The sequence below is a fragment of the Zootoca vivipara genome, chromosome 10 (assembly GCF_965207765.1).
Source record: "Zootoca vivipara chromosome 10, rZooViv2.hap1.1, whole genome shotgun sequence".
In the NCBI taxonomy this organism is placed as follows: domain Eukaryota; kingdom Metazoa; phylum Chordata; class Lepidosauria; order Squamata; family Lacertidae; genus Zootoca; species Zootoca vivipara.
Window position 1 is genome coordinate 33,762,168 of NC_142593.1, and position 26,438 is coordinate 33,788,605.

Consider the following 26,438-nt stretch of genomic DNA (forward strand, 5'->3'; position numbering starts at 1 on the left):
GGACAAAGAGGAGCATCACATGGAGATCCCTCAAATTTCCATCCATTCACTGTCCTCAGGAGCTGCCTGACCTTGCCAGCTATAGGAACTGACCATCACAACTACACAGAGGTTTCCACGTATTATTGCAAAATACTTCCAGCTCTTCTGACTGGCGGTGCAACAGCTGGGATGACGATTATCATTTATGTGTTGGATTGACTAATTCCACTGATATATATCATCTGAGTAGCACCCAGCGTGAAGCCAGCCGTGAGATTTTTCTGTGAAATCAAAGCATCAAACAAAAGCCACGCAGCATCAGCACACCATCTCAGAGGACATTCCCCAGTACCACCTAGTATGCGAGTGTAAAATAATAGCAGCTGAAATCTGACGGCATAAGAAGAGGATTAGCAAGAGTCTTTGCTGCAGTTTCTCCTGCTTTCCTTCTTTTACGGCTCCCCACCTCTTCAGAGATAAAGATTATGGTTGCTAAGGTAACTGAGCAAAGTAGCATAGGGGAGAAAATTTTGTCTAAATTAGTTCCTCGAGCTTCTCCAAGCACTGTTAGTTCAAAAGCGTAGCCCAAACCCGATTATAAGGGGCCTGTAATTTACTTAACCAAACACATTATAATGCCTGGTCGTGTCTTATATACATTTCTGCTCCTGAGGTTAACTTACACTCTTAACTGTGTGGTCTCCAACTGAAAAGGATGCTCTCCATTTGTGAACTGTTATGGAAGTCACATACATGACAGATGGCCTTGTTGTCAATATGCACATTTTAGGCGCTGAAGCACATGGAATCTTTTGCATTTTTACAAAGGGAGCTTCATGTGCTTAACTCACGTGGCACATGCATGCTTTGCATGTAGAAGAGCATCAATTCAATCCTTGGCAGATGCCTGTTGGCAGGGTAGGGAAGGTCCTGTGTCTAAGACCTTGGAGGGACTATATCAGTCAAAATAGATAGTACAATGTGGACCAGGAAGTTGATTCAGTACAGGGTCCCTTCCAGCTCTACAATTCTTTGATTCTAAGCCAGTCTGAGGTTGGGATGGAGGAGAAATTTAAAGGTGAACTTACCTAATTAATCCTTTCTGAATCAAACACAGATAGTAATCCTTTAAATTTTGCACTTCTCCTGATTTTGCAATGCAGCTGCCCAGCCAAGTGATGTGTACAAAAAATGGACATACTGTTGTAAAGTGTGCATATAAATGCATATATTAGTGAAATAACATACAATAATATGGGGGAGGGAGAGAGAATTGCTCGCAGAAATGTGTATATTACGGCAGTCCAAACTGCATACAAAAATGTATTTACTAAGAGAAATTCACACCAAAATGCTGGTGAGTTTTCATGAGGATTATTTTGACTAACATTTGCAAATTGCTGCAGAAATGTAGAGAAGTGAATCAACAGGTTGGCCTATCCCTAAGTCGGAGGGCCTACCTCCATGCAGTGCTAACTGTGGAGCCTGCAACCATGTTGTTGTCTTCCTAATTTGATTACAGGCATTGGGGCAAGACAATCTTCATTCGTAACGCAGCATCTGAGAAGGTAGGCTTAACCCTCTCCATCGTCACAATGATCACAATGAAAATCCCACCCCTTCACTCCATGATGCAGTTAGGCTTAGAAGGAAAGACTTCATTGGCACCAGTGGTTTTGCTTTGGCCATGCCCACTGCTGGCAAGTGGGCATCAGAGGATGGCCCTGTAGTGAAGGTAGCCACCCCTGGCCTAGGGATGAAGTATGCCCCCATTGTAAATTGAGCCAAGGATTGGCCCTGGCTTGTTTCTGATGTTACTTCTGTTCTGTTTGGCCCAACACATTGCTGCCATCAAGCCCTTGACCCAGACCAATTATAAGGAACACGTGATTTCCAAGTTTCAACAGCTACACTGGTTGCCAGTCCATTTCTGGGCACAACTCAAAACACTGATTATGACCTATAACATCATCTTTTTTAATGTCTGTAGGGTGGCAACACGAGAATGGGGCTTTTCTGCAGTAGCTCCCCATTTGTGGAATCTTTTCCCCAGGGAGGTTCGCCTGGCGCCTTCATTATACACCTTTGGGCACCAAGCAAAAATGTTCCTCTTCAACCAGACCAACTAGCATCCTATAAAATTTTAAATGTGCTTATGGGAGGGGGAGGGAGGCTATTGGCTTGTTTTGTTGTTTTTCTTATATATTCTGTGTATTTAGCTTGTATTTTTATGCTGCAAACCACCCTGAGAGGTACGGATGAGGGGCAGTATACAATTTAGTAAGGTAAGGAGACCCCTGACCATTAGGTCCAGTTGTGACTGACTCTGGGGTTGCGGCGATCATCTCGCATTATTGGCCAAGGGAGCCAGCGTACAGCTTCCGGGTGATGTGGCCAGCATGACTAAGCCGCTTCTGGCGAACCAGAGCAGCACACAGAAACGCCATTTACCTTCCCGCTGTAGCGGTACCTATTTATCTACTTGCAATTTGACGTGCTTTCGAACTGCTAGGATGGCAGGAGCTGGGACCGAGCAACGGGAGCTCACCCCGTCGCGGGGATTTGAAGCCCCGACCTTCTGATCGGCAAGCCCTAGGCTCTGTGTTTTAGCACCACCAACTGTCCCATACAATTTAATAAATAGTAATAATTTATTAATAATAAAAACTCATATGTAGAAATATGTGAGGGAAAGAAATTGTACCTCAGAAGGCTTAAAATAGGAGCCTCCTGGAACATTAGAATACTCTGCATGTTTCAGTGTGCAATCTTTAGCTCTTCAAATGTTCATGTGATCACATTTATGATTCCTGAGAACCTGAACATGGTTTTGTTGGTTTGTTGTTTTAAACAAAGAGTGTCCTTCAAAATAAGGGTACTTGAGAGTTGATCTCCCTTCTTTAATTTAAAAATAAATAAATCCCAAAGGCTTGCCTAACCAAAATTAAATAACTTTCCATCCAAAATTAAGTATATTTGAACTACGTAAAATTTCATTCAGAAATAAATTAAGATATTGGGATTCAAAACATGCCTATCTTTGACTGGATTTCACAGTTTGTTAACCGTAAGACTAAGAATGCTTTTGAAGTTCAACTCATCCAAATTTCTCCCTGGACTTTAGTGTTTTGAATTTCATGGTCTCTTATTTCTGCACTGCCACCAAGGATTTCAGAATTTACCATAGCTTAGTTTATTATTTCCAATTTTTTTAACATAATGCAGTGCATGCAGTTTACCGGAGCTTTCTGTTCCTTTATGTCTTATCTACCACCCCACTACTGTAAAAAGCAACAACCAACCACATCTATATGATTACATCAAGATTACTGTGTCATAAAGCTGACTTTGCCATTTCCTGAGCAGATTATCCCATGATGGCATCAGAATTCTTTTTGTAGTTTTACCTGTGCGCTTGCATGAATACATAAAACAATGTTTTTAAAAAAGTGGATTTGCAGAAGAGCCAATGTTCAGAAAGGGGCCCATCCCTGATTGGGACTCGATGAGTGCTAAGGAAATAGGAAACTCAAGATTATTTACGACACATTAAAAACTAAACGGCATGCATTTTATAGAAACCCACATTATCTTTTTTTTCCCTTCTCCCCCTCAGGAATAATACTGCAGGATTTGACTTGCATAATTTCCTTCTGAAGTAATATCAGTCACTAAGCCATGCTTCAAGAACTATGGGGCAGGGGGATTTTTACAAACTCTTGCATTTCCTGCCCACAGAGCTGTCTTAAAGCTCCTGTCATTTTAGCTGTTGAACTTTCAGAGCTAGTTCATAGCAAGAGTGACAGGCCAGGACAAAGAGGAGCATTCCAAGTGTAACTGAAGCAGACATTTAAAGGAAATCTGCAAGCTCCATGTTGAAGATGCTGTTTGTTTTTTGTTTTTTGTTAAGGTGAGAGTCTAAATGGACCCAAACATTCCTGCTAGTGAAATAAAACCTCAGGAGAACTTGTTCATTGAAGAGAAAATCTCTAATAATTTATTGACCTTCAGTTTCACATTGTGAAAAAAATGCAGTTTTACAAAACCTCAAAATGTAGTAGCAAACAAAGAGAGACAACATAGATATTTTACTTCTTCACTGGTACGGCTTCCCTCCTCCCTCCCCCCCCTTCCCGTTTTTTTGTACGTGAACCGCATCTTCAATTGTCAGACAAGGGACACTATTCAGCTCTAATCACTCTTATTCAGACAGGTGTCAGGCCTAGAAAAAAAGGGCCTACACAATTATACCAGAAGTGGTAGGCTGTCCTTTGTTCCACGTTTCCACAGCAACCAGCCCACAAAATAAGAACTTTTCTCGTCTTGTGCCAAGGTTTTTATGTGTACTCTGGTGTGAATTGCATTTCTCTCAGAAGTGTAGGGTGTTTTTTCGGACTGGAATTGCCAAGTAGTAAGCCAGGATTCCCACGTCTATTCAAAGAACGGGAACCCAAAATATTTGCCTGCAGGGCTAGGGGCCACCCCTGGTTTTTTGTTTTCTTCAACCTAGGCCCAGGAATTAAATCCAAGGACTTGAAAGCAAACCACTGCTTTGAAATACAACTATGGAGACTTCGGGCGCTTCAGGAAATTGGATGGTATTACAAAACAGATTTGTGCCATAAGCTAAACAGTTATAGAGAGAGCTGCTGCAGACAGGATTCTGTCACTTCCCTAAACAAAGGGTTTGGGGCCATTTACTCAAAACACCTTGGGAGTAATGCAGGTCTGTGCTAAGTGAATGCAAAAACATTATAGTTCCGCAGGGATTTACAGGTTACTTTTTCTTTTATGGAAGGGCAGAGATGTGGGATGCAAAGGGTTAAGTGCAGTCAAGTCACAACAATCCCTAGATAGTCCACTTGGAGGACTGAGGAGGAGGATATGACTAAGCGTAGTTTCCTCTTCCTTCACATGCAAATGAGTTGAGGAAGTGGCAGATAAATCCTGAAGGAAACAGCCATTTCCCCTCTCTTGGACCAGACCTCTTGGACTACACACATCTTAGTGAGTCTCTCCCTCAAGGCCTCCAGCCTAGAGAGAGAGATGAGATGGAGTCTCACTTCTTATAAGTGAACTTCACAATGTATATATTACCTTTTAACTAAGCAAGTCTACCTCTTGAGTGTGCTGTACCTCGAGATGCTTGTAAGTAAACATCTTTTATACTTTTAAGAGCATTGTGTTGTGTCTTTTCTTTTAAGAGGGAAAAAGGGGAAATACCAGGAAAATACACTTTATTTTAGTGGCTTAAATCAAGCCTGCGCAAACGTTCTTCTGCTGTGTATTTTGCAAAAGGGGAATGTTTTACTCTGCTAAAGTTTTGTGCTTGCTAGCGCAAGCGGGGATAGGATATATTAAACAATATCTCCTCATCCACATTCCTGAACATTCCCACATAGGGTTATTGCGGCCCAGAGTTGCGTATTTTGTGTATTTTTGAAGGATTGATTTGGATTGTGATTTTGAACTCTGTAGGATTTTTCCAGTTAGGATTTCCTGGTTGAGCACATGGTCTCTTTGTTCTGCAGTGTGCTTGGGGGATTAACTACCCCTCCCCTCCCTCAGAGTTTACAGCACTGAGAAAGCTCAGAGGTAGTGAAGATATTTTTGAGATTTTGAATTTGATTTTTGAAAGATTTTTGAATTTTGGAAATTTTTGAAGTTTTAAGATGGCAAGCTCCAGTTTTGATAGTGAGGCAAGACCAAGTTTTATGCTGCTGGATGACAATAATTTTGTGCAGTGGAAGCAGCGCGTTTTAGTTTATCTTGCTGCTAGGCGTGTTCTGCAGGCCATTAAGGAAGAAAAGCCTACAGGAACCGATGCAGAAGCTTTAGCTAAGATAGAAGCTTGGAGTATTAAAAATGATGAAGCCAAGCACATAATTTTGAGCAGTTTGAGGAATGAGCATCTATCAATGATAAATTTTGAAGATGATGCATCTAAGATCCTAGAGGACATTGAACGCATTTATGCACAATCTACAGAGAGTTCCTATAGATACTTGTTGGATAAGTTACTCAAGTTGAAGATGAATTCTAGAGAAGAGTTTACAGAGCATTTTAAGAATTTTTCTGAGATTGTTCAAAGAATTGCCCTTACTCCCAGAGCCTTTGATGATGTGACTAAAGTAACGTTTATGCTTGCATCATTGGGACCTACGTTTGCTCCATTTAAAAGTATAATGGATCACACAAAGGATTTAACTTTTAATGAGCTTATCAACCATTTAAGAGAGGAATGCAGAGATAGCCTTGATTCTCAAGAAAGGAATCCAAGGAGGAAGGATAGCAGCTATGCATCCAAGCATTTTGGAAAGTCCAGACAGACATCTAGAGAAATAATTTGTTTTAAATGCAATGGGAAAAACCACATAGCAAGGAACTGCAAGAGTCAAAATGGGGATAAAGTTGAATCCCACCCCTCAAAACCACAAGGTGTTAAGAAGGGGAGTCATGAGCAAACCATGTTGATGCAGGAGAGGAGTTTAGCTGTCCAGGATTGTGAAAATAAGCGCAATAAGTGGATTCTTGACAGTGGAGCGAGTTCTCATTTCTGTTATGAAAAGGAGTATTTTAATGAGATTAATGGGGATGAAACCTCTGAAATTGAGATTGCTGATGGCAACATTGTAAAGGCAATTGGTTCAGGAACTGTGAATTTGAAATTCAACGTAGATCATGAAACAATTAATACTAAGATAACTGAAGTTAAGTTTGCACCAAAGCTTAATTGCAACTTACTCAGCGTGTCCAGTTTGGACAGGAAAGGTTTTAAAATTACATTTGAAAAAGGACAATGTATTGTGACTAAGCATGATGAAGTTTATGTTCAAGGCACACTAAAGGATGGTGTATATGAGCTTAATGTTTCAGAGAACCAGCAGAACCAGTCTGCAAAGGTGGCGCAACCAAGTCAAAAGGACGAAGGAAGTCTGGAACTCTGGCACAAGAGACTTGGACACAGAGACACCAACGTTATTCTGGAACTACAGAAAGGTGATCTTGTGAGAGGTCTGCAGGTAAAGCAAAGCAACACAAATACACCAACATCAAAATGTATAACTTGTGTTAGTGAGAAAGCAACTAAACCTTCTTTCCCACGTTGTGCAGAGAAGAGAAGCACTAAAGTATTGGACATTGTCCATACAGATCTATGTGGACCAATGAATGTGTCTTCTCTAGGAGGTAATAAATATATTTTGATATTTTTGGACGATTTCTCGAGATTCTGCGTAGCCTACTTTATCAAGGAGAAGAGTGAGACAGTGGAATTGTTCAGGGACTATCTTAACATGGTCAAGAACAAGTTCCAGCGAGCCCCTTCCATTTTAATGTCCGATAATGGTGGGGAATTTTGTTCACATGAGATGCAGGCCGTCATGGCTAGAGAAGGCATATCACACGTGACCACAGTTGCCTACACACCCCAACAAAACTCAATTGCAGAGAGGAAATTTAGATCCATTTTGGAAATGACAAGGTGCATGCTAAAGGAAGCTAACTTGTCACACAGGCTGTGGGGTGAAGCGGCTCGTTGCTCAGTCTATCTTCAGAACAGACTGCCCACAAAAGGCGCAGAGCGCACACCATTTGAACTTTGGCATGGAAAAGCCCCAAATTTGTCACATATACGTGTATTTGGAAGTTTGTGCTACTATCATGTGCCCAAGGAGCACAGACACAAACTTGATTCCAGAGCGAAGGCAGGGATCCTAGTTGGGTACGCTTCTGGAGGAAAAGGATATAGAGTCTTGGATCCGCAAACTGGCAAGACAAGTTCGCAGCATGTAATTTACTTCGATGAGCAAGGCAAAGTTGATACAAAGGACACTGCCATTGATTGTTCCAAGGAGCCACAGGATGAGGAATTTGTGATTTTTCCTTTTGAACCAATACAAAGTACTAATCCAACTTCTAGTGTCGTAGCACCCCCTATAGGTGACACCCGAGAAGACGTGGAGGTCCAGGCCCCTGGCAGCACCAGAGACGAAGATGATGACGAGCAGCTGTATGGGGATATGCCACTGCTGGAGGAGGATGAGGAAGCTGATGCGGTCGAAAGACCAGAGGTCAGACGCTCATCCAGAACCAACAGAGGTGTTCCACCATTACGGCTGTCCTACCTTACAAGGTCGGCGTCTCCACAGGAACCTTCCAAATGGGAAGAGATAGAGAGGATGCCACCAGATGAAGCCAGTCTCTGGAGGAAAGCTGCTCAGGAGGAGATAGATGCACTTCATCGGAACAGGACCTGGACACTCACAGAACTACCTCCTGGTAAGGAAGCAATTGGAAGTAAATGGGTGTTCAAGGTTAAAAAGGGTTCAGAAGGGGAGGTGCAACGCTACAAAGCTAGGCTTGTGGCACAAGGTTTTTCCCAGAAGTATGGAGAGGATTACGATCAAGTGTTTGCACCGACAGTTCGATACAGCAGTGTCAGACTACTTTTAAGTATTGCAGCATCTAAGCAAATGTCAGTTTACCATATTGACATTGCGACAGCCTTTCTTCACGGCGAAATTTCTGAGCAGATTTATATGAAGCAGCCCAAAGGTTTCATTAAACCAAATGAGGCACATCTAGTGTGCAAGCTGCAGAAAGGACTTTATGGTTTGAAGCAAGCAGCGAGGGCTTGGAACCAGAAACTCCATGAGATGCTGGTGCAGCTTGGGTACAAGCAAGGGACTGCTGATAAGTGCTTGTACACCAAACAAAGGAATGGACAGTTTTCGTACATTTTAGCCTTTGTTGACGACCTTTTAATTTCTACGTCAAATGAGAAAGACTATAAAGACATAGTCAAACACCTCAACAGGGAAGTAGAGGTCAAGGAACTTGGAAAAGTGAAATACTACTTGGGAATTCAAGTTGAGAGAGAAGAGGATGGATCGTTCTTACTCAGCCAAAGGCAAAAGATAACTGAACTGATTGAAAGCATGCAGATGCAGGACGCACACCCAGTTGCGACACCGATGGCCACAGACTTCTTGAAGAATCAACAAGGTTCGAAGTTGCTGCCAAACAACACGCAATACAGGTCAGCGATTGGCAAACTTTTGTATTTGGTTACCACATGCAGACCTGACCTGGCAAGTGCAGTGGGGATCCTAAGTAGGAAAGTAAGTTGTCCCACTGAGCATGATTGGGCTGGAGTTAAGAGGGTTGTTCGTTATCTAAAGGGAACCATGGACTGTAAATTAAAACTGCCAGCTGTCAGAGACCCTAAACTGCTTGGGTACACTGATGCGGATTGGGCTGGGGACAATAAGGATTATAAATCCACAAGTGGCTATGTTTTTATGTATGGGGACGGAGCTATTGCATGGGGCAGCTATAAACAGAAATGTGTAGCTTTATCGTCCACAGAATCTGAGTACATTGCGGCTTCGGAAGCTTGCAGAGAGATCCCCTGGCTGGATCAGCTCCTGAAGGACTTTGGCGTGCCAAGAACGGGACCTGTCAGCTTGATGGAGGACAATCAGAGCAGTATGAAGCTGACACAAAGTGAAAAGTTCCTTGCACGCACCAAACACATTGGGGTCAGGTACCACTACATACGCCAGGTGATCGAGGATGGACTTGTTGAAATGTGTTACTGCAACACTGACCAGATGACTGCAGATGTCCTAACAAAGCCCCTGCCAAGAGAGAAGTTCCAGGATCTTCGTGGCAAGCTGGGACTCTTGGGTGGTTGATTAAAGTTATTTATGTATGTTTTTGTGTATGTTGTGAATTGCCTGAGAAGGGGTTTGTGGGATGCAAAGGGTTAAGTGCAGTCAAGTCACAACAATCCCTAGATAGTCCACTTGGAGGACTGAGGAGGAGGATATGACTAAGCGTAGTTTCCTCTTCCTTCACATGCAAATGAGTTGAGGAAGTGGCAGATAAATCCTGAAGGAAACAGCCATTTCCCCTCTCTTGGACCAGACCTCTTGGACTACACACATCTTAGTGAGTCTCTCCCTCAAGGCCTCCAGCCTAGAGAGAGAGATGAGATGGAGTCTCACTTCTTATAAGTGAACTTCACAATGTATATATTACCTTTTAACTAAGCAAGTCTACCTCTTGAGTGTGCTGTACCTCGAGATGCTTGTAAGTAAACATCTTTTATACTTTTAAGAGCATTGTGTTGTGTCTTTTCTTTTAAGAGGGAAAAAGGGGAAATACCAGGAAAATACACTTTATTTTAGTGGCTTAAATCAAGCCTGCGCAAACGTTCTTCTGCTGTGTATTTTGCAAAAGGGGAATGTTTTACTCTGCTAAAGTTTTGTGCTTGCTAGCGCAAGCGGGGATAGGATATATTAAACAATATCTCCTCATCCACATTCCTGAACATTCCCACAAGAGAGACCCCCAAACCAAAAGTGAGAGACAACCCTTGAATAAAGGGTTTGTGGTGGTAGACTTTATACAAACCAAATTTAAGTTTGGGTAGTTTTTTTGTTTGCTTGTAAAAGCAATGTTTTATAGCTTTTCACAGGTTTTTAAGTCATCTACTATGCATTACTTGGAAGAGGGTTCCCCATCTTTCACAATTTCTTACTAAACTTACTGGCATTTTATGTTGTTGCTGTGTAGAAGAATCGTTTTCAGAGCCAACTTCAGCAGTGATTCTTAAACCAACAAACAGCAAATGCCAACAGCCCTTTCTACAGCAAAGTGACCTGCAGCAAATCACATCACCACTCCTACTGCACTCCAGTGCAGCTGTCCTGAGGGCACTGGCCCTCAATAGCCAATACACTAGCCTTCACTGAAAAATGATTGATGGTGTTTAGGAACACTTTCATTTTTCCTACACCCCAGGCACTTGGTACATTTGAATCAAAGTTTGAAAGGAGTTTTGTTCTAGAATCCTCTCAAACAGCCTCCCTTGATACAGCTGCAACTGCAATACCCGAAAATGTCAAAGCTGGTCAAAAACATGCAAATCAAAACAGTAGTCTGCAAATCAAACTTTATGGTGCATACTGTTCAGAGTTTCTTAAAAACCTTTCTGGCTAGCCATGCTAAGAACCACTACTCGCTATTTGCAAAATTGCACACATACCCATTTCTCATTAAAGCGAATAGGAATACATAAGAAATGCACATAATAGAGTCTGCAGAATTAGCCTATGGCAGCATGAGAAGAGTCTTAAGACTGATAATGCCATCCTAAACATACTTACTAAGAAGTAAGCCCCATGCAATGTGGTGTGGGTTTACTTCTGTGTAAGCACCCATAGGAATGCAATGTAAGGTTACTGGGTTTCCCATATGGTAAAGAGTGTGAAGAGTTGAGCTACATCATCATTAGGTAGGCAGGCATCATCATCATAATTCCTTTTAAGCATGCATGCATGCATTTTAAAGTAATTTTGCTTATACAACATTGAGACAAGACAACCAACCACGATGAGGACTGGCAGCTTTATGCTGGTTGAGCTGCACTGATTCTCATGGATAGCACAACTAAAAAGTCTGGTAAAGACACAAAGTAGGGGAAAAACAAACCAACCAAGAATGGAATGGAATGATCAGGCTTGAAAGCAAGAACTAAAAAAATAAATTCCAGGGGATGGGACTTTGATCGGTATCCTATGTGATGCTTCCAGGTAGTATGCATTTGAAAGCTTAACTTGCTAATTAATGAAGGAATGATTATTATTAAACCAATGTTTGAGCAACTTTTCTCCTCTGTCATCCTAACAATCATGCCAAACCTTGTAAGACACTGATGGTGTGTGTGCGTGCGTGTGCGCACAATTTAAATTCAAAAGTGGATGGACAAGGAGTTGGTGTTAATTTTAAAAAATAAAGAAAAAGCAAAAATAATTTAAAAAATCTCTTCCCCACTTTATTTTACTTTGTATCTTTAAATCAAAGTTACTTCCCACGGTTGGATGAAGTGGGTCCATAGTAGACATCCCATCGGCTAACTTTAAATAAATAAATAAACAAAATAAAATGTTGGATAATGCCATGAACAGGGCTCTGTGTAAATTAATTCTGTTGGGGGTTTTCCACACACACCCCTTTTCCAGTAGCGATGAAGCTGCACAAGAAGAAAACTGTTAAGTGACAGTGGCTACTTCCAGAGGAGTTCCTTCAAAAATAAAAAAAGGTAACACTAGGCAAATCAAGTGTAACAGGGATACCACTGGCAAGCCACACAAAACAGTGGCCTGAGAAAGTGACCTCCATGGCTTCCTCCTTCAGTATACGTGTAATTTAAGATGCTACCTTGTAATCCTTCAATTTCTCACTCCTTACCTCATTTCTCCTCTCCCCAAATATTACTCAGCACTTTTTCTTCTTGTGCAGCAGAGCAAGTCACGAGACCACAGAATGTGCAAAACATACGATTCACATAAGCCCTTAAAAGACAACTGTGGGCATCGTTTCCTCTGCATGCAAGCACTGAACAATAAATAGCTATATCTACAACAAGTAACAATTTAAGAGTAGGACAGTCGTAATTAATAAATACAAGAGGAAATTAAATGCGTGGGGGTGGGGGAATGGAGTTATTTCCCTTTGCCCACAAAATGCTGCAAAAAACTCTTTTCTCTCTCTTTTTTAATAGGTGTGCTGCTCCTTAGCAAGTAGAAGGTCACTCGCTGCAGCTTACAACAATGCAGCTCAGCAATTTGAACCAATGCTCCAGGCACTGCCTAAGAGAACAAGCCCTTCCCTGTGGCAGGCGATACAGCTGCATCTTCATTCACAAAGACATCTTGCTGCTCCAGACCTGGCCCATTTCCTCAGCAGCTGCTGCTGACACTTCAAGCTGTCACAAAGGAGAGGTGACAACCATTTCAAATTTTGCACACAAACAGCAAAGTCCATGAAAATTGAGGGTTTGTGCTGTGTTGTGCAGCTCTGAAAAGTTCGGCTTCCCCCCTGCTTTGAAGGGCTGATTAAACTTGACATTAATCCACAATTACTAACACAGGGATCGGATCATCAGTTCATTCATTCATAGTTAAACTAGGTGCTGATATACTGAAGACAATATTCTCCCCTCCCATTCCTTCATTTCCAGCTTTTTAAGAATTTAGAAGGTGCAGAATATTTTCTTCAAACTCAAAATAAAAAGGAACAGTTTTTTTCTTCATTAAAGCTGCTTCTCCACAGATCCAACATTTCTTCACCAAATAATGGAACAAGCTGAAAGAAAGAAAGAAAAAGGAAGAAAGTTTAGAGGGATTCGATGAAACAACATACCATAAGACTTTCAATGTCAGGCCTAGTTTATAGAAAATGCTGGTGCCTTTTTTAGAACTTGTCCAATAACCAGCAGCTGATAGCTCACAGACTACAAATATCTAAGTTATATAGACTCCAGTTAGGACGCAAACCTATGCAAATTTACCTGAGATTAAGTCCCATTTAGCTTAATGAGTCTTATATCCGAGTAAACATGTATAGGATTGCACTGTTAAGCACTCCTTCTGAGAGCATTCACAGCAAAGGTTTCTGCCTAACATAAGTAACACGGGTGCGGGGGAGAGGCAGTTCAATTTGATTGATTGATCCAGTATAGAACTCTCCTGTGAGCTGCATGAACAGATAATGTGACAGAGACAGAATAAAAATTCATGTAATGCAAAGTTGCTGGCAGAAGTAGCAAGACAGTCATTTTGGTCGTGAGCCAAATCAAACTAGCCAAGGAGAGAAGTGGGGGGGGGGGAGAGCCAGCCTGTTGGAAAGAAAATCTCTAACCAATGCCCTCTGTTAACCATGGAGAATCCTGAATAGAATTGATTCAGCATATGAATGGCAGACATATTAATCCCCTTATTTAAAACGTTTCTGCTATTCATTATGTCAGAACTCTGCTTTGCTGTGCTTTGTCATGTGACAATGTAGTATGCTTCAATGGCTTTGCACTGAAGCCTTCTCCCCACCCCCACCCCCCCACCCCGTGCGTTGATTATGCAGTGCAAAATATTGGCTTTGGACGCTGCAGTTTTTTTTGGCGTCCAGACTCCACCTTCTCACTTCATTATTATGCTCAGAGCCAGTTTTCAAACCAGGCACCACGCTGGTTTTTAAAGTAGCAATTAATAGCTCTGCCAGAATGTATGAGGCAGAGTTTGATGGGATTTCCGCTGGGGTAATTGCAGAACTGCTCCAGTTAACTTGGTGCGACTGATTTGAATGTACATGTGTGTTACTGAAAGCTCAAGTCAACCTTAAACTAAAAGCACTGTACTAGAACCTCAGTACAGAAGAGTGTATCCAGGATAAATCTGCAGCCCTAGCACATCGCCTCTTGCAGATTAAAGACACAGCCCCTTCATTATTTTTGAAACATTTCCTGCTGATCAGAGTCTTCTACACATTCTTGTGCCTGGTGTGTGTCATTCCCAAACCTCCACCCCTTCCACCCCTTAACTTCCACTCAGCCACTGAAACCAGTATTCACAATATTTTGGGGGGGGGGGATAGGGTCCCCTGCTCAAGAGCCTACAAGTCTGAGAGAAGAGACAAAGCACACTTAAGATCTTTCCTAACTGCTGTCAGGCTGGGGCCACACAACACCATGAAAACAGAGTGCAATCAGAAGTAATTTCCTTTCTGTCCCTCCCTCCCACTGAGAAAGCAGCGGGAGACAGTAAAAAAAAAAGAGAAGAGAAGAGATCTATTTGCTGGATGTATATGCTGCCCTAGAGACTGAATTCTACAGTTATCTTAATGCATTACAGAAGCTAAGGAATGGCTTTGTGTCTATGGAGTGTATGGGAGAGCAGACATCCGAGATGGGCAGCACAGCAAGCAAATTTGCTGTGTGCCCTTGCTAACATGAAAGGGCAGCCCTCTGATTATGTACACGCTACCCATTCGTTTTATTATGGTTGTTATTTTTAGAACAATTCGGGGAAATCTTGAAAGACCGCATCACTGTGTCTCTGGGGACAATTCGGAGTGAAGGATTTGTTACTCGCAAGATGATCTTATCCATGGCCGCTAAAACAATAGACTACAAATAGCGTGATCTGAAGAATCACTATTGCACTCTAGGAAGGTTTATGTGATTTTTGTTGTTGCTATTGTTGTTATTTTGCTTAATTGTTTTAGTCAAGGGACAGTCACAATTATCGTCTTTGGCATGCAGGTTATTCTCAAATACAAGTGATATCAATGAATGGTCTGAGAGCATCTATAGGCCAATGGTTGAGAACCTCAAGCTTGCAGGTTCCCCACCATGAGTTCTTTGGAATTAAGGTTGTGATCCTGCAACCATATTGGCTGGTGTTTCTACACTTCCGTGGCCCAATTTGCAATAGTTTTTATTGCTATGGTCTCCTTGTTTGCTATTTACTATGTTGCAAAGGCAATAGTTTGTCCAACTTTTATTGCAAAAACCACTTAGCTAGTTCCTTTTAATCTACCCACCAATTGTAACCTTCACAAGGAAAGAATATCAAAGAGTCTTTACAACCTGACTGGCTTTACAGGCCTATTATGCAGCTTCCAAATGTCGGAAGAAAATACAGTGCAAGCATCTTGTAGCATGAACTGCATTTCTCAGACGACTTACATTGGAGTAGCCTCAATACTAGTTAATATGCAAGTCTGGTTTTGTTTTTTAAAAAATAAAAAATGTGTTGTTGTTTCTTAAAAAGGCAACTGTCAGGTATGAATTGGATTGGGCTGCACACATCCCAGGGGAAAAGGAAAAACACACACACTTGGGCCTGAAGTACAAGTTAACTTAGAAGTAATCCCCTCTGAGTTCTAAGGGCACAGATTTCCAAGCAAGTGTGTTTAGGATTGCAAATTTACCTTAAAATATATTTTACCAGTTTGGAACAGCAAAAGACGGTGATAGGAAGCTACCGTAACTGTTAAGAAAAGGCTAAGTTTTGAGGAAGCTTCACTGTCATTTCAAAATTGGGAGAAAAAAATCAGGAGGGGGAAAAATGTTTGCATCAGCAAGAGAACAGTACAAGCACCTGCATGACCAAGTTGAAATTCAGAGTTGCTTGTAAGGAGATGCCATTCCGTTGAAGTCACCAGCAATGCACCTGCCCACATCATCAGGTGAGAACTTGGGCCGCTGCACTAAACTATAAAGTAGAATTTATGGGCTTTGGAACGCTCTGAGTTTGCAGACCAAATTATTACTTGAGCCAAGTGGCATGTCTTCTTTTAAGCATAAGGTCAGCGTGATTCACCATCGGGCACAGGAGCTAAACTCTTTTTTTCCCTTCACAAGCAGAAGCTTTCTACTTAAATGTTATAAATAGTCCTGTTTCCACCAAGTTCAACTACCTAAGCCCACAGCTTTTCCCTTTGATGTTATATACCAAATGTATTTTCAAGAAATGTAGTCCATGCAAACAGATGATAGTTGCCTATTTATACTTTAAGGTCAACAACTACTGTATCCTGCTTGCTCTATGATTGCAAATATATTTCCCTGCAATTAGTCAATTTAACTTATTTCCAAATAGTGTAGTTAGTAAAGCAGTAATAGGAGTTGTAACAGGAGTCTAGTAGATAATTTCATGAATAAGCTAAATCTCATGTAGTTCAGACAATGCTATCCAGCATCAGGGGGGGGGGGAGTTTGGATATTTTCATTTCTATATCTATGTGCAAGCAGTCTCCAACTACCCTCAAGTACATACTTGCACAAAGGAAAATAACATGTGAAGCAAATAATCATAAATACATCCAAAAGCAATTCTTGTGCCATGAATTACTAATGGTTGTTATCTATGATTGACTAGTCCATCATTATATTGCCCACACAAATGCATACCTGGGGACAATTATGACTGCTCACAGGGCTGAACAAAACACCTTGCGCAAACTGATCTTATATTGCAAGCCAGTTAGGTTTAATTAAGGAAGTGGGGTTCTATTCCTGATTCTGTCAACATGATACGGCATTGGCTGAATCACACCAGCCTTTTCTGTTTCCTATTCCACTAACAAAAAGCATTATAGTCAACATTTGAATCTCTTGAGCTTATGGGGAAGATATATAGCAACTTGTAACTTGCAGGTGTGGTTTCTTACCTGTATAGGCACACATGCAGTTAAGAAGGGAGATGCTTCCATGTGCTCACAAATGCAGTGGGAATTAGGGAGTAGGGCACTGTGGTTATGCTGTTCCATACATCTAGAGTGGGGTCATAGCAATCTAGCGTCTTGCATCTCTGGATGCCAAAATATCCCCCAACAACATACAGCTTGTTTCCAGATGCTACTGCATGGCAGCTCATTCTCTTAGCTGTAACATCTCCCACTTTAGTCCACTGGTAAGTTTCACTGTTGAATTTATAAGCCGAGCACGCAGAGAATTCAGTATCTCCACCCATAATAAAGATCTGGTTGCCCAGAACAGCTGCAGCTGTGTATCGCCATGGCTGTGGGCAGGTGGCTGGTACTGTCCATCTGTTTTCGCAAAGGTCGTAACACTGAACTTTGGGTAGCTTATCATGGCTGACACTGGTACCGCCAAAGGCAAACAGCTTCAGCTTTGCACTGACTACAGCTGCATTGCTTACTCCTTCTCGAAGTGGAGCAACCATTGTCCATTTGTTGGTCACAGGATCATACTGTTCTACTTGCTTTAAGGATACTGAAGGAGAGGCTGGGAGGCAACCAGTGGCTGCTGTGTGCCCTCCAACAACATATAGACAATGTTTGAGTTCAGCAGAACCATGACCAAACCGAGCTACGAGCATGGGAGCAGCCTTGGACCACTCTTCATGAAGTGTATCATACACCCAAACATCTTTAGAGACACCGTTTTCAGATCCCCGGCCACCTGTAATATAGACTTTACAGCCGATAGCACATGCACTGAACTCTTTCCTTGGGCTTGGGATGTCAGCTTTTGGGATGATCTCCTTTGCTTTTTGGTCAACCAGGTACAACTTGTCGCACATAAAGGTTTGTCCTCCTAAAAGAAATAGAGCATGGCCAGTTTTTCGAGGCCTCGCACACAAACTGGTGACTACACCATCGTTCTGCAAAATCTTCAACTTGCACCTTATTGCTTCTTCAACAATCTCTTTGCTCTTCCTCTGCTTGGTGATAAGCTCCTCGGTAGCCACATTCTCCATCAGATAGATGGCTGGCAAAAGAGCCAGTCTCACAGTCTGCAACAGTTCTGGGAGATAACAGTAGCGTTTGTTCAGATCATAGTTAATCCAATTCATGGCAGACTCATACACCAGACGCTCATCTTCAGTCTCCAATTCTTCACTAGACAGGAGCTGGACAACCATGTCTTTTGGGAGCTGGAGAAAATCTTCGCTTTTGCTGATAGCCTGGAAGTTGCTAAGGCACATCCTCCAAGAGAGCTCATAGAGTTTGGTACACTGGTGAGCGTCAGACAGGAGCAGCATGCCGAGGCAGTTAGTAGGATGAAGATTTTTCTCCAGGAATTCTGCACAAGCATCTCTGATGTCTTGAAACTCCAACATGTCTCCGGCCTCCAGAAGAGACTCAGCATTTTCTTCATTGATGATGACCCTTGAGGAGTATGCATAGTCCAGGAGAAGTTCTAGAACCTCTGGGTGGATGGAATTATGGAAGTTGACTTCACTGGCTTGGCTCTCCTTGAGTCCTCCACTGAACATGGCTTCAAAGTACCGACTGCAAGCAGCTAAGACAGCCCTATGGCAAGGGAATGACTTGCTCCCAGCATGGAGAAGCACATCCGTAAAAAGACGCTGTTGGCGCAGAAGGTTTAGATGAGTGAGAACGCTATCGGCATATGAAGATTTGTGGAACAGATATATGTTTATGGAGCCAGTGCTGGCTCTAGATTTGCGATTCTCATGCATGCTGACTGACATTTTCTTCCACACCTAAACATAAAAAAAATACAGTTAAGTCTTAGGAGATAACAATGATGATGATATTCCCTCTTCCTCCACCACCCACATCTTGCAAAATGTAACTGAATTCTGAGCAATGCTAAACAGAAACTGAAGACACTGACTATCGAGCCTGTTTGTGTTTTTCTGATACAAAGTTCTTAACTGGCATATTCTGAAAATTGTTGCTCAAGATAGCAGGTTTATCTTGGCAAACTAGATATCCTACTTTCATGGCTATATATGTTGGTACTGTCACTCAGAAAAGTGGGGAAAGAGACAGCTCTGATTTTTGTCACACCTCCCCAGTACAGAGCAGCTGATTCACCAAATATGCAGATACTGTACACATATTTAAAACATTGTTGTGCTTTGAATCATAGCAGGATGAGCAACAAGACACACTACATTCAGGAATGTAAAAATACTGCTTGGAGCACCAACATCCACAAATGAAACTCATTAAGATACTATCCTCATACAACCGTTCCAAACACACCAAAAAGGTATGTAAAAGGAAAGACAGAGACCATGCCTAGAATATTTTACTTTCTGTTATGAGTAGCAGATATTCTAAGATGGCAAGCACTGTGATTTAATAATATGCTAAAACAAAATAGAGTCCGAGTTCTGGAGTATCCTTCAATTTTGAGAGCAAAAACTATTGCATTAATCACAAGTGAGTTATGTCCTTGTGCATGTAAATTCAGATTTAGTGACAAGGGATACAAGGCCATGGCAAGAGAGATCTATAAGCCAGCCCCCTAACAAAATAGAGCCTTGCAGCCTGATAGGTCTTTATTAATGGTTCCAGGTTCAAGTAAAGGCATTTCGTCCCATTAGGAAGACACAAGAGATAGAGGAGGCTTTCACCAAGAGAACACAGGTAGGAGAGGACGATTTAACACACCACAGCAAAAAGTTCTCTCACTCATAACTGAGTTTAAAGTCCAGTGGGGTTGGGTCTACTTGCTGTGCAGGTCAGACCAGCTCTGATTCAAGTTTCATAGAAACAACCACAGCCCACAGCATAAGAGCCTAAGTAAGACTTCACAGTCCAGACGTAGGAGTGAAGGAAGTCTGGAGAGCAGAAAGTTATAATTTGTATGACCTCCATGAAACTCTCCCACAAGACTAAGCCTGTCACCCAAGCAGAAAGTGTCAACAGAAGAAAGAGAAGCTGAACTATTCATTAATCTGCAGCTGGGTGATGAGTCAGATCTGAAAGGACGCGGGCAGTGACTTTTTTTTCCGGGGGGCACTTAAAAGTATGCAACACCGGCACCTCTCCTTGCTGTTAAAGAGTGTGGCATTTACTTTAACAACTTTGGTGAGTACTGGCACCTATTTTTATTGGGGGGGGAAAGCACTGCACGTGACCATACCCTAGAGCTCAGGGAAAGTAGGTATGTTATACAGTATGTCCACAATGCCCTTGAGAAAAGGCAAAGAGCTGCTACAGGGGAGGAAACAGCCCACCAACCAACTCATATTTGAGTATTTAGTTGACATCTCTAGCCTCTGGCCAGCAACAGTGGGTCTTCATGGAGCAATGGCACCACCACGGCCCTGTTCGGCACTCCAACTAGGGCACAAAATGGGAGGCCAAGCTAGGACAGTGAAGAGGTCCAGACTGGGCCCACAGTCATCCCATCATGATGACACTGCCACCAACTCAACCGGCCTGCCACTTGGTGTATTGGGGGTGTTCTTTGCTGGTGGGGGGGGTATACCTCCACTGCATCCAAACCTGGCAGATGAGGGGTTTGGATTACTCTTCAGGTTTTCCTTATTTGATATCACCTGATGGAGAAGGTGTTGGCTGTCATTCTAGCTTTTGAAGCCTCTGTAGCATAGGTGCTGCTCCCTGCTAAGCACTTGTGGAAATTGCTATGAGACTAGAACCTTTTCAAGCTTTACAGCCCAATCTTAATAATATTTACTCAGAATGAAGTTATCTTTGATTTGGGAAATAAAGCATCAGTTTGAGGGGAAATCCATCAATGGGTCACCACAATGTACAGTCTGCACACCTCGGTCAGCATTACAGATGTGGCATACTTTGATGGTGAAATATGCAGCAATCCTTTTATTACCTGGATTTGTGGCCTTCGTATGGAATGAACAGCACTGCAAGTGAATTTCTGAGATACATCTTGCAAAGCTGAGTCTAATGTTTCACATTTCTCCATTAACATGGTACAGTGTGAGCAATTAAGAAGAAACTGCAGACTTAGGCTGCAATCCTAAACACAGTTACCATGGAGTAAACCTCACTGATTCTACTTCAGAGTAAAAACATTTAAGATTGTGTTGTCTCACCATATATATCAAATCAGAGACAGTGAATAAAATTGTTATTAGCTTTTACAGCTAAGCAAATTATCTAACAAACAATCATACATTAACCTGGCATTCAAAAGCCCCCCAAACTAATCTTGGATTACAATTTACCTTGTTGCCTCAAGGAGTCCCCAGTATACCTACCGGAAAGTTAGATGATGTTATCACCCCACGAGTTAGAATCATCAAGTGAAAACTTGCAGCTGGAACCTAATACATACTGTGCAACTAGCCTAGTTTTTCCTTAGTATTTATAATTTATTACTGCCAGATGGAGGAATCCCCCAAAACCTCTATTGGCCTAGCCACTGAACTCAGTTGGCATCATACATCTAGAAGGAATCCATTCCTCATTCAGCCTACTGCAGAAAATCATTACGATCTGAATCCAGATTTATGTCACCAGCAGAAACCATGAGAAAAAGAAGCCTAAGAAATCTGAGATACCTGCTCAGATTAGGTAAGTAAGAAAGTTATCAAATCTGATCCTACAAATAATATTGACTTGACCTCTGCAGATAGGATCCTTCGTGCTTGTGAAACAAACTCTAGACAGACCTACTACTCTACTCACATAAAAGTTTATGAAGGGATCAAACCTTCCTAAAAGTAGTCCTTGGCAGGAAGACAGAAAGTCTGTGGCTTAACACACAGTGACCTGGTTTGCATGACACACTAAGCCAAACCTTGGTTTAGTGAGCGTACACAAATGTTCCCAGAGAGTAGCCACTTGGCTCCTCCTCTGTCCCTTTTGCTCTTGCAAAAAAGCAAACCATGGCTACGGCTTGTGGTTAGTGATGAGAGAGCTCACCACACCTTGCAAAACCTGGGGCTTAATTCAGTGCCAGCGCAGGAGCAAAGGGGACAAGGAAAGAGCAAAGCAGCTGCGAGAGCCGGCACATTCACGTGCTCCTGCTAAGCCAAGGTTTTGCTTACTGTGCCATGCAAACCAGCTCAGTAACAGTAATGCAAACTTAAAATATACAAAAAGGAATACTTGAAGGTGCAGCAGGTCTGGTTCCATGTAGTACTTGTAAGTCAAGTCTCTCCAAGGTGTGGATATACAGCATCACGTAAGAGGAGGTCCTTAACATGTACATTAGAAGCCTAAAGCTAAACCAAGATAATGTCTCAAATTAAAAAATTCCTCTAAACAGAGATTAACAATTTGTAATCTGAGGGCATTTGCATAAACGGAACAAAAGCAGGAAAGAGCCCCTCGATACAGATTGCTGAAGGTCAGCTGCCAGTATGGTTTTTCAGCAATACATGCCCTTGTAAAGGGGTGCTATGTCAAGCTTTTGTGAATCCGAAAAATAATAAACCTGCAATTTCAGAAGAATTCTGAGCAGAACAAGTAAACCTGGATTTTTTTAAAAAAGCACACAACTTCCTTATGCTCACTTCCTTATACACTTCCAACAATAACTCAAAATACACGATACAAGAGTATCACTGTTATTTATGAAAAAATGCCTAAATAAATATTCTAATGCTTTTTAATACAACTTCATTACAGAGGGTTCTAAGAATGCAGCAGAACCCCGTTACGAAAAGTATGACCTTATGGCTAACTGGTTATCTCTCATATGGCTCCATCTCAACACATCTATTTCTATGAACTTCTGCTTATCTGGACACATGAGGGTATCCTACAGTCCACTAGAATTAAGTAAGTCGTATTGCATTCGAAGCTATCAGCTGAAACACTTTGCTCCTTTGTTGCTGCAGATTACGCAAGCCACAAATATTTTAGCTAAAATAGCTTGGCAAATACACTGAACAAAAAAGATGAGGCAACACCCTTCAGGTAATTCCCCCACCCCCCATAAAATTAACAACATGTAATCTGCACATCATGCATCTCATACTGAAAAACTGCTGCTTTGTTAGGAATTCAGTAGGAAGCATATCAAAGCAACTACACAACTGACTGGTGTATCATGCTCCTCATTCTTAAAGCTTTCCAGAATGCAAGAAATACTTTGCTGGACCAGACAAATCTAGTCTGATCTGTTTCCAGCACCGGCCTACAAACTACATAGCATTCAGTTGATTCTGAAATCTCACAAGCAAGCCATGATGCCAATGGCTATTGCCTATTCATTGTTTCCCAAACCCACACCCACCCACACACCTGTTATTTACAGATATATTGCCACTGAACAGGGAGGCTCCACATAGTCTCCAAAGAGAAACTGTGACAACTGGGAGTCTTGGCCAAATCAATGAGCAAATGAGCAGAGAACAGATTAAGAGTAGAGACAGGCAGAGACAAAACAAACATGCTATTGAAATGCTATCTCCAGTGACTATTCAATAATTCAGCTGAGTGTTTATTCCTGAGTAACTTTTAAGAAACACACACTGGTAAGCACAGTCTAGCTGAAAGTCTCATAGAGTTCTTTGGTGCTAGGATGAAATCTGGGAAAACTAAAGATCTGCACACACCTTGCTCTAAGAAGCTGATCCAATAAGGGTTTCCCCTTACTAACTTTCTGTTTTTCATATGCAGCAATAATACCATACCCAACGAAAAAGAAAATACCCTAAGGCTAAAATCTTCTTTTGCTTCCTGTATGCAGCCCTCTCTCAAACTTCATAGGAGCTGCATGAGGGGTGGACTCAAGTTACAACTGCCTTGAGAACAGTGGGTGTAGGGCAGTATATAAATTTAATAAATAATAATAATAAGCAAATACTGATACAGTTCATCATTCTTTGTCACATGTACTAATGTATGGTTAGGAAAATATTCCATTATATTGTTAAATAAACTGATTTTGGTTCACAAAGACCTCCTGGTCAGTGCAAAATACTAATCCTTTTCTGGTAAACAGAAATGCATAGCCATAGTTCAACGGTTCATACAAATACCTGTCACTATTGTATCAATAAATGTAGTAATGCAAAAACAGATCTAAGCCAGCTTTCTTGAACCAGCACAGGAAGTTATTGTTTGGATAATATTTTGCATCGGGTTTTAAATATTCAAATGAAGTATAGGTATTTTTTTTTTAAAAAAAATTTTTTTAAAGACCACAAGTGGAAAAGTGACAACTAGGATTTCCCAATATCCTTTATTTTTAAGTTTTCTTTATTTCAGAAAACTTGGGCATAGTGGATAAAATCCCAGCTTCATAAAATTATATAGAACACACACACGCCTTCGCCTCTCTTATTATTGAAATAAGATACTTCAAATTTCCCAGTGATTTGGGGGGAGGGGGAGGGAGAGGGAGAGGGAGAAGGCGGGAGGTTTCATGTTTCAATGGATCACGTTGTTACTTTGCGGTTCCGCCGATCAAAATACTTCTTGATTATGACGCCTGAAATGTTAAACATGTAGAGCCGACTTCCTCGCCTAACGTGCCCATTCAGCAGCTGCTTGGAAGAGCAGCGCACCATGTGCGTCTCTACAAAATACAAAAGCTCTGTCAACGGCTGCCTCTCACACTTCCCTCCGCTTTGAAGTGAAGGGGGGGGGGGGAGAAAAGCCAGAGCCATCCCTCGGAAGAGAGGAAGGAAGCAAGCAAGCAGCACACCCTCTGACCTTCCCTCTTCCTGTGGGACGGAAAGGCAGAAACGTGCCCTGTCTGCAACCCGGCTCCCTTTCTCTGGGCTGTATAAACAATTGTCCCCTCGGTCGGAAGAAAAACCCCAGGCGCGTCACACACACACACACACACACACAGAGAGAGAGAGAGAGAGAGATGTATTTCAAAAAGCGAACTACAGTGCAGGGGGCGGGGGCCTCGATCCTATTTTCAAGTTCTACCTTCCTACACCAGCACCCCCCTTCACTATCCCGTCTCTCACTATCCCTCCATCCCACACTCGTGGATGCTGCTGCTTCTGGGTGCTAACTCGGAGGTGCCCTCTGTGCATGCTCAAAAAGCGCGCGTTGCAAACCTTCGCCCTGGCGCTCGACGCGAACGTGGGTCACAGGGCTGAAAGCTGCAAATCCTAGGCACGTCCGTCTGAATTCGGAGGCGCTTGCTTCCAAACCTGCCTGCCCAGGCTCGGGCGGGCAGCGTGCAAGGGCTCCCCGCTCCAAGCCGGGCAGAAGGTGGAACGTTGTCGTCCCCCCACCCCGCTGCCGCCGCCCCATCCATTGCTTGACCCGGTGCGCGCCGCTCCGGGCACCAGCAACCCTCTCGCGACGCAACAGGTCGCAGGAAGAGGCTGGAGAGAAACTTACAGCCGGCGTTTCCTCGGGGACGCTCCCGTCCAGCCTTCCGAGACCCGGGCAGCTCACGGCATGGATACGAGGCCGGTCCTTCCTCGCCCCAGGTTCCGCCGGCGCCTTTCTCCCTCTGCGTGTGGGTTCTCCAGCCGCCTGCTCCCGAGCCAGGAGAGGCTGCCCTCGCTCTTCCAAGGTAAGGGACGCCGCGCCACTCCTGCCTGGGCAGCTGCCTCAGAGCGTCTGAGGGAGACGCTAGCGGCGGCGCTGCTGCAGCAGCAGCGGGAGGAGGAGGAGGAGGGAAAAGAAGAGGAGGCGGCGGCGAAAGGAGGTGGAGCTGCGGCGCGCTGCCTGCCTTGCCTCGCGCTCCTGCTCTGGCCTCGGCTGGCGCGAGAGGAGAGCCTATAAAGGGGGCTGCCGGCGGGGAGCGCCGCCTATGCAAAGAGCGCCTGTGACACGCAGGGGGCGGGGAGGCCGGGCCGCCGAGAGGCTCCGGGAGGCGTAGGCAGGGTGTCCCGTTGGGGGCCGGCGGCGTGTGGGGAAGCCGGGTGGAGCGTTGCTGGCTGGGCTCCCGAGGCGGTTTCCTGCCAGCTGCGCTCGTGGTCGCTGCATGCAAAATGAATACGCACAAATCTCCAGGGCGCCTCAGAGTGTCTGTGTGGGAGGGGCAAAAGCACCCAATTCTAGAGTAAATTTATGTTAAGTAATTTATACCAAAGGTAATTCATTGGGGGGGGGAACCCGCATGTGCCCGGGAGATTCTGTGGGAGGCTGCAAAGCCAGTTATCACAAGCGAGGAGAGCAGCGCTCAGGGAAACTTCCCCATCCCAGTGTTGTCTAGGACCTTTCTGCCCTTTAAACGTGTGTCCCCGTGCTTTTTTTTTAAGTGCCAGTAATCACCATGAAGTTGTTAACATGGGAAGGGGGGAAGGTGTGGGTACTGCGTATCCTTGAGCACCCCCAGAAAAATGCACTACACAAGATGGCCATTTCTGACTTATAAAATCTTTGCATTTAAAGGGGGAAAGATCTGGGACAACACTGGGATGCGGAGGACATCATGTGGATGACCCTGTATTAATAAGACAGGCAGGTGCAAA

General features: G+C 43.0%; 1 protein-coding gene and 1 long non-coding RNA gene across 2 annotated transcripts; one reads left to right on the forward strand and one right to left on the reverse strand.

Annotated features, from left to right (window-relative positions):
• The first annotated feature begins 3,954 nt into the window (after positions 1 to 3,954).
• On the forward strand, positions 3,955 to 12,345 carry LOC148684425 (uncharacterized). The gene is made up of 2 exons (XR_015946234.1): positions 3,955 to 4,789; positions 10,335 to 12,345. It is a non-coding gene; the product is annotated as an uncharacterized LOC148684425 (long non-coding RNA).
• On the reverse strand, positions 10,926 to 25,718 carry ENC1 (ectodermal-neural cortex 1). Its single transcript, XM_035100034.3, has 3 exons — positions 25,357 to 25,718; positions 17,002 to 18,803; positions 10,926 to 13,137 (listed from the first exon to the last, which is right to left on the reverse strand). Exon 2 carries the CDS (start codon positions 18,789 to 18,791, stop codon positions 17,022 to 17,024), a length of 1,770 nt encoding a protein of 589 aa, XP_034955925.1. The 5' UTR covers positions 18,792 to 18,803; positions 25,357 to 25,718; the 3' UTR covers positions 10,926 to 13,137; positions 17,002 to 17,021.
• Between the last annotated feature and the right edge of the window lie 720 nt (positions 25,719 to 26,438).